At 59.3% G+C, this 8,183-nt stretch overlaps 1 protein-coding gene across 1 annotated transcript in view; it reads left to right on the forward strand.

Annotated features, from left to right (window-relative positions):
* The window catches only part of TXN2 (thioredoxin 2), a 12,312-nt gene extending 8,753 nt beyond the window's left edge, over positions 1-3,559 (forward strand). The window contains exon 4 of the mRNA XM_012638065.1: positions 2,947-3,559. Within this exon, the coding sequence (XP_012493519.1) occupies positions 2,947-3,060 (114 nt within the window). The 3' untranslated portion in view covers positions 3,061-3,559. The remainder of the gene's footprint in view (positions 1-2,946) is intronic.
* The last annotated feature ends 4,624 nt before the right edge of the window (positions 3,560-8,183 follow it).

Raw genomic sequence — 8,183 nt, forward strand, 5'->3', positions numbered from 1 at the left:
GGCATGGTGGCGCATGCCTGTAGTCCCAGCTACTTGGGAGGCTGAGGCAGGAGGCTCGCTTGAGCCCAGGAGTTTGAGGTTGCTGTGAGCTAGGATGACGCCACGGTACTCTAGCCCGGGCAACACAGTGAGACTCTGTCTCAAAAAAAATAAAATAAAATAAAATGGCTCTGCCTAGAGGCAGGAATTTATGAAACGGCATACACAAGTGCTTCGTATCATCCCTCACACTTAAAAGACACCCAATATGTGATAGTGATACTTTCCTTTGTGTTAATTAACCTGCAGTCAGCCAAGGAGGAGGTCGCTGATGTCCTGCAGCACCTAGCACTGGGCCTTCCCTTGGTAGGTCCTTAGCCGAGTTAACGAATGGATGAAGTTGGGGCGAGACAGGAGAAGACCTGGCAGGGCCGTTGGGCTCAGTGGCGTTGTGGGCCGGTGTGGGTTAGTAGGAAAAGACTGCGCGCACACACACACGCACACACACACTCCTGACCGGAGTTCTCAGGGTCTCCAGCCACGGATAGGAGGCTCCAGGTGGCTTCTGGGAGCAGGAGGACGGGCAGCACATCTTAGCACATCTTTTCTGCAGCCCCTCGGTTCCCTCAGTCCTGCTGGAATTGAGAAAGGAGCTGAATTCTTGGTCCGTGGCTGCCTCTCTCACACACGGACATTCCAGAAGAATGTGCCAAGGACCTGTGCGCTTCCATTTAAGGCAGTGTTTACAAGATCTGATTCGTGAGCCAAACTCAGGAGCAGCAAAGCCACAGCTTCCTCCCTGGGGGTGTTCTGCAGTGTCCTGGAAACCGGGCTTCCTGCAAGCCCCAGGCATATTGTGTGTGTGTGTGTGTGAAGGTCAGACTTCAGAAAATCCCCTTGATGGTAATGACTGGATCTTGGTCATCATAAAAGTACATCTGCATGTGTCTGCTGTACACGTGACTCCAGCAGGGTCCCTGCGTGTACGAGCAAGTGCAGAGGTTTACACGGGTGAAATCACGAGCGGCCTTCATCTGGAATTCTTAGAAACTAAGTCCACTCTCCCGGCCACCCCGGTGAGTTGAGTCCTGCTGAGAGGGCCCATGAAAAAAGTTAGACCACTTCTTATACAGTGTCTTAAAGGATTTATTTTAGTTAAGGAAACGACAGGATGGTATCCACTAAGTGCGAGGTTGGAAGCGGGTAGCTGAGCTCTGTGCCCCACTTGAGGTTGCAGCTTTGAGGCGCCCGCCGCCTCTGCAGACCACTAGAGGGCGCAGGAGGACACCCCGTGAAGGCCCTGGTGGCTTCAGCAGCGCCACAGAGCGTTGCCAGGCCCTGCTCTGCCTGGAGACGGGGCCAGCCACCCGCTGAACACTTGGCACTTCATGCCACCACCCATGCCAGAGTCTGTGACGAGGACAGCAGCCGAGCAGTGGGGTGGGGGGGAGTGGTGAGCAGTGACGTGTGGTCAGCCCAATGCCTGGCGGTCCTGTGAGCACATCCCTTCTGGGCAGTGTGTCAGTTGCCACCCACGTCAGCCTCTGGTCAGTCCTTGAAGGGGCCTGTGGCACCGCAGGGGCAGGGACTGCCATCCTACCTGCTGTTTATCCCCAGAGTCCATGGGGAGATGAGGGAGTGGGGTGCAGGGCCTGCCCCATAAAGTTAGTGTGTGAGGACCGTGAGATCGGCCAGTCCGCCCTGTGTTTCTTGCTTTCCTTTGTAACTACCGTGTGCGGTTTTTGAACATTCTAAGTCTTAAGCCTGGCTTCTCCGGATGACTCGCGCCAGGGCAGCGCTGGGCGTGTGTGAAGACCTGGTGTGTCTGTGTCCATCGCTGTTGATACTTTGTAGTTGACTCGTATGTGAGAAAACCTGTTTATCTTGTTCTGTTCATACCGTTTGCTCAAATGCCCACGAATGCCAGGCAGGGAGCCCGGGCAGCAGCGACCTCCAGCTGCGGCCTTGTCTGCGTTCCGAGTGATCTATACGGGTCCCCGAGGGAGCCCAGGAAACACTTCGTAGACTAAGGATGCTCTTCCCATCTGCCTCCAACCCCCGACATAAGCGTCAGATCGTGTGTGGCTGAGTCCTCCTCCCACACGGTCCGGTAGGAGTCGGTGGATTTCTGGACCCTCTTAGCCATTCAGGGCAGCGAGCTAACGTGGCTCTCTCGGGGCTCCACGTTACACTTTTCCTCTGCAGCCGGCATCTGGCGAGTGCCTGCTGTATACCAGGCACAGAACCAACTCCCTACTGCCGGGCGCTGTGCTGAGTCTTTCCCTGCATGGTCTCATTCAGCCCTCACACCCTGCAGTGAGCACCGTTAGTGTCTCGCCTTGCTGATGAGAGCGCTGAGACTCAGAGTGAAGGAGCGGCTTGCCCCGGCCAACCTGGCGGGTAGGAGACAGACCGGGTCAGCCGGCGCCTGAGTTCCTGAGCCCCCGGCTCGTTCTTGGATCTTTAATCCCTGCCCCAAACCCTCGAAGTAGACGCTATCCCTGTTTTAAGGAAGAGGACGCTGAGGCTCAGAAAGGCGATGTGACCTGGCCGAGCCCCTGGCTAGTGAGTGCAAAGCCCGGATTTGGACTCCCCCAGCTCTGCCTCCCCGGGGCCAGGCTGCCCCTCAGCTCCTCCCCCAGCCCTGGCCTGCAGCTGCGTGGGTTATTTCCATCTCCCCTGTCATTCCAGCCAAACCACTGGGCCTGTGACTCAGGCTCGCGGTTGAGGGGGGAGGGCACCACTGAGAGCCCGCAGTGGAAGAAGTTTCTCCGGTGGGTGGGCCTCTGGGCCTTGCCGTGCCCCTGCACCAGGGGAAGGGCCGCTTTCCTTTGGCCCCGCCCGCCCGTGGCTTTGGGCAGTCGCTGCCCTGGATAAGCTACCAGCCTTCCCCACACAGACTCAGGAATGGCAGTTGAGAAGAGGTCACCTCCCAGTGACATCGACTCCTTTGTCCCCTCCATCCAGGTGTCAGCGGTGCCCACCGTGCTGGCCATCAAGAACGGGGACGTGGTGGACAAGTTTGTGGGCATCAAGGATGAGGACCAGCTGGAGGCCTTCCTGAAGAAGCTGATTGGCTGACAAGCAGGGAAGAGTCCCGATTGCCTGGGATCCCCGTGGTCCCAGGGGGGACCCCCATAGAACTCACAGCCCTTGTGTGCTGGCCCTTCCTGCCACCTCCCTCTGTCTGGCCCCTGGGGGCCTGTGCTTTGGAGACCAGCCTCCAAACGTGGAGCCCCACAGGCTCCTAAGCCGCTGACCGCCAGGGTAGCCGTCAGAGAAGCGGTGCTGCTGCTGACCTGGGGACCGCGCCTTCCCACCCGCCCTCTCGTCTGCTCCCTCTAGGGCTTGTCGCAGTTCCCCGGTGCTTGGGGAGAGCCCGGGCCGGCCGCAGCGTTCCTGATCTCAGCAACACCTCGGGCCTCACCTCCTTGGTCCCTCCTGATGTGAACCTCTGCCTCCTGCGTCTTTCTTTCCTGCTGCAGTTTTGTAAAAAGAATAACAAAGAAAGAAGAAACCCAAACAAGTGAGAGTCACACATAATTCTCTCATTTTTTGTAGGTCTGTAATAAAGAACTTTATGTGATCCCTTCTTCCTCCTGCTGTGAAGAACTGGCCTGGGCCCCCCCAAAAAAATCCAGTAGCCGCCCTGTCCCCCACTCCCCCAAAAGTGCCACCTCTTCTTTCCCCTCCCACCTTTCCTCCCAGGCACGAGGGCAGAAGACAAGCATGGGGCGGGGGCCGCCCTGGAGGTCCTTGAGTCTGGAAGGCTCCAGACACCAGCTTCCCTCGCTAGCTGGCCCTTTGGTTCTCTGAGCAGGAGGCTTAACTGCGAACAGATCAGATCGATAAAGCTAGAGGTTTGCACTGTTGACAACTCCCGTTCTGTCTGGGCTCAGAGCACTTGGGACCCTTTTCCAGGAGGCTCAGCCACTGTCCCCGTTTCCTCCTCTGCCCCTCCCCACCCTTAACCAGCCCCTCCTGTTGGTAACTTGGCAGCGGAGGCTGCTGTTCTGGGGACACCACACACATGGTCCTCGTGCCCTCATGAGGTAAGAGGCTGTTGTCCCTGTTACCCAGATGAAGGCACCGAGGCACACGGGACGCAGATTTAGGGTTTCTACCCAGACCAGGTTGCCTCTGGAGCCTGGGCTCTTGCAGCTGATCCCCTCAGTCCTCCGGGGCCTCCTCCACTGACGGGCGCCCGCAGGGTTCAGGCCGTCCTTCTATATGTGCCGCAGGAACTCCTGGTCCTCGAGACCAGACGACCTTTCCTGGTCGCCAGCTCCCCTTGGCCAGGGAGGAGTTTGCCAGGGCCACCAGGCTTGCCAACCAGGAAAGCCTGCCCTCTGCCCCCTCCTACAGCCAGGCTGCCATTCTGGCTCGGGTCCCTGGATGAGGTACCAGCTTCCTGCGAGTCTTGGGCACCTTCGGAAGGCTGCCATGACTGGTGCAGGAGAGTTGGGTTGGCTCAGAAAAGGGACCTGTGGCCTCTGGAAGACCATAGGCCCAGGATCTGTCGTAGGCGCATGGAGACGGACAAACCAGCAACTGGCATTAGTGGAGAAGGAAGCTCGTCTAGTGAGCGTTCAGTGAAGGCCAAGAGTGTGAGTAAGATGATGACGACAGCCACGTGGTCAGAGGCACCCACGGGTACCAGGCCGTGTTCCGAGCATCTTACCTGCAGCTCCCACGGGAGGCGGTAGTGTCGTCACTCCCGGGTTCCACTTGAGATCTGCTCAGGTCAAAGAGCTTGTCCGAGGTCAGGAAGCCAGTGAGGGGCTGGGCTGGGATTCAGGGCCAGCAGCCTGGCCCCCCTGCTGCTGAGCATCACCCTCACCACCTCTGTCACCTGATAAGTGTGTGGATGATCTGCATCTCAGCAAGCCAAGGAGGCAGGTAGGGCAGGGAGGCAGGTAGGGCAGGTGTAACGTCAGCTCATTTTACACAAGAGGAGCGATCGGAGGTTGCATAACTTCTGCAGGGACACCGGCGAGCAAGGCGGGCAGGACGGAGCGGGCACCTGCCTCCAGAGCCCGGCCCTTTCCACCCAGCCCGGCTGCCGCTCCTTAAAAGGCACCGTTGGCCAAGCACTTTTTATACACATTACCTCATTTAATTCCACTCTCGTGAGGCAGGTATTATTTCCGTATCATAAGTAAAGAAACCAGTTCAGAGAGATTGGCTCACCCAGGGTCATGTCTAAAAAGTGACGATGCCGAACTTGAACCCAGCGGGGGTCTGACCTCTCTGCCCTGGGTAGGCGTGGAGAACGGCTGGCAGAGGCCTCGGTGCTGCCCAGCTCCCTCTCCTTAAAAGGTGCGCGGCCCTGCGAGGTGAGCCCGTGGCCGCGGCTGTCCCAGGTTGGCAGTCTCTGCTCGTGAGGCTGTTCACGGCCGTGAGTCACCGGCTGTGAGCACAGAATCCTCTGGGTGATCCTGTTTGACCAATTCCACGGTGCCGACCTCACCACGATGCCACTGGCTCTGCGTCGGCACCCTCTGTTGCCCTCTGGGTGCCATGTTGGGCTCCAGGGCTGTGGAAGGCGTTGGCACCTATTGAAAGCCTTTAGCTGCCAGGTTGGGAAGCCCAGGAAAGGGGCCAGGCCACGGGCTCCCCCTGAGCCCCAAGACCTCCCAGGGTGTGGCTTTCAGACATTTATTCTGATACGGGGTGTATCGGTTGCCTGCAGGGAGCAGGCAGGGGTGGAAGCTTGGGTCCGTTGGACAGCACCTGGACGTCCCTGTCCTGGGACCCTCCCCTCCCCTTTGCCAGGCAGCAGCTCTGGGAGGAGACTGAGTGCGAGGGATGGCGGTGGGTGGGAACGGCGCCAGCAAGGAGCGTTAGCATGTCTCCAAGCGTCAGGAAGGAATGGTCATCACTAACCCCAGTCCCTCCTGAAGGCGCAGAACCCGGGAGGGAAACCAACCCTGCCCTCCGGGAGCTTACGCCCCAGAGACACCAGAGCAAGGGGGTGCAGGTCATTGCTGAGTGACGTCAGGGCAGCTTGAAGAGACCTCAGGTCGTGCAGCTTCCCTCGCGAGGGCACAGCGCCTTTGTAGTAGGGCTGCCAAGGCCCAGACCGCAGCCAGCCCTACAGTGAAAACATGGCTTGGCCCTTTCCTCCCTCAGCTTCAGAGGAAGGGAATGAGGAGGGCAGGTCCCGGGGCCAGGACCTGTCACATCAAGAGGATGTTGACAGTGCTGCTGCCACTGCCTTCCCAGCAGTCCCTGCCCCTGCAAGGGGTCCAGGGCCAGCGTGGCCCCCACCCCAGCCGCCTGGGGAAAGCTGCTCCGGAAATTGAAAGTAACTGGCCAAGCTGCGGAAATCCCACACGTGTGAGCCCTGGGCTGGGAAGGGCCCAGAAAACAATGCTGGGGCCGCGTCCACGGAGGGCAGGATGCTGCGTGACAAGCAAGGCTTCCAGGCATGCCACCGCGGTTCCTCTCCGCTGCCGGGAACACCAGCGGCTGGTGTGACCCTGGCCCCTGAACCCTGGCCCCCAGGGCTGCAGCCTGCGGCTCTGCAGGAAGTCTGGGCCGCTGGTGGTTCTAAGGAGCCTCATCTCTCCAGCCACCTCCCGGCAGCCCTTTGGAAGCTGGGAGCCACCAGCAGCCACAACGCAGTGATGTAAGTAGGGCAGGAAGAATCAGATCTCGTTGTGTGACCTTGGACAAGTTGCTGCACCATTCTGAGGCTCAGTTTTCCCAACAGTAAAATGGGACTGATAAGGACGGCTAGCACTTACTGAGCGCTGTCACACGCATCGTCACGTTTCAGTGGTAAAAGCAAACCCAAAGGTAGGACTGTTACCATCACCATTTTACAGATGAGGAAACCGAGGCTCAGAGAGCTTAAGAACTTGCCACAGCTAGGCGTCCGAGCTTGGCTTCGATTCCACAGTCCGTGTTTCTGCCCATTAGCTACACTGCTTTCTCGCGGGGGCAGGCTGTTCACCATTTTGGACCCCAGTTGCAAATTGGGGCTAATGAGAGTCACCGCCGGGTGAGGTCATGGCACAGCGCTGGAAGCGCCCTGGCACCTGGCGGAGCTCGGGGAGCGTTAGCTGCTTCGCTGTCCCGTTCCCCCAGGCCCGCTTCTCTAAGAGACATCTTAAACAGGAAACACCAGGCTTCCCGGGATAAGGACCCCAGCACCCGCAATGGGAGGGGCCGTCGCTGTACCGGCTGAGGGGCTTACGTCCAGGCCAGTGTCCTGGCCCTGAGCCCCACCGGCGCCCCCTTCTGTGCCTGTGTCTTGGGCAGCCCTTGGGAGCTAGAGGTGGTGACCTCGCCCTTGGGAATGCCCACTGGAATTCACCCTGAACCTGGCCCTCCATTCTCCATGCCTCCCAGGCTCTTCTGGTCGCCAGCAGAGTGTCTCTGGGGAGCTAGGACACCCCTGCTACACAGCTGCTAATTACTAATTGAAGGAGAGCCAGCTCCCCACCTTCAGCCAGCTTACTGGGCGAGCTTAGACAAGTAGCTGTCTGTCTCTGATCTGCTGCCTTCCTCAGCCTCGAAGCAAAGAGGCAATCGAGTGTCCACCCTTTGTGCCCCACACTGCCAGGTGTGCCACCCGTGCTTTATCTGACCCTCCCAACACCCGCCGGAGGGAGGGCTCGTTGTTCCCTTTTCACACCGGAGGAGACAGGCGCAGAGAGGCGGTGCGCCCTGCCAAGGCCACACCCTGGGAAATGGGCCGAGGCGGCCTGACCCAGTCCCCTGCTCCTCCCCCTTTGCCCGCTGCTGCCCCCAGGAGGGTCAAAGGACCCTCTTCTCATGCCTGGAGTGGGGACTGTGGGCCTCTTTTATCTGTCTCCCCCCCACACACCCGTCCGCACCTCCAGAAGGAGGCAGCAGACTCCCTTTGCTCAGGAGCCACTCGTAAGGCCGGAATATTCTCCCCAGTCCAAACCCGGCAGCCTCCGCCAGCAAGTGTCTGGGAGTGCCACTCTGGGGCTGTGGGTGCCAGGAATTAGAGGAGGACCCGGCTCCTGCCCTCAGGGCGCTCACGCACACACACGACACCACCTATCTAAGGAAGAAACCTGCGGTAGAGACGGTGTTTGGCAGCAGGATGTAACGCGCAGACCGACTGCAGGCGCTGAGGGGAGCACGTCTGCAAAAGCGGCTGTCGCATAGGCCATGGAGAGGAGGTGACGTTGGAGAAGGGTTTGGAAGAACTGAAGGGGAGTCGGCCG

The sequence above is a fragment of the Propithecus coquereli genome, unplaced genomic scaffold (assembly GCF_000956105.1).
Source record: "Propithecus coquereli isolate 6110/MARCELLA unplaced genomic scaffold, Pcoq_1.0 Scaffold126, whole genome shotgun sequence".
Taxonomy (NCBI): domain Eukaryota; kingdom Metazoa; phylum Chordata; class Mammalia; order Primates; family Indriidae; genus Propithecus; species Propithecus coquereli.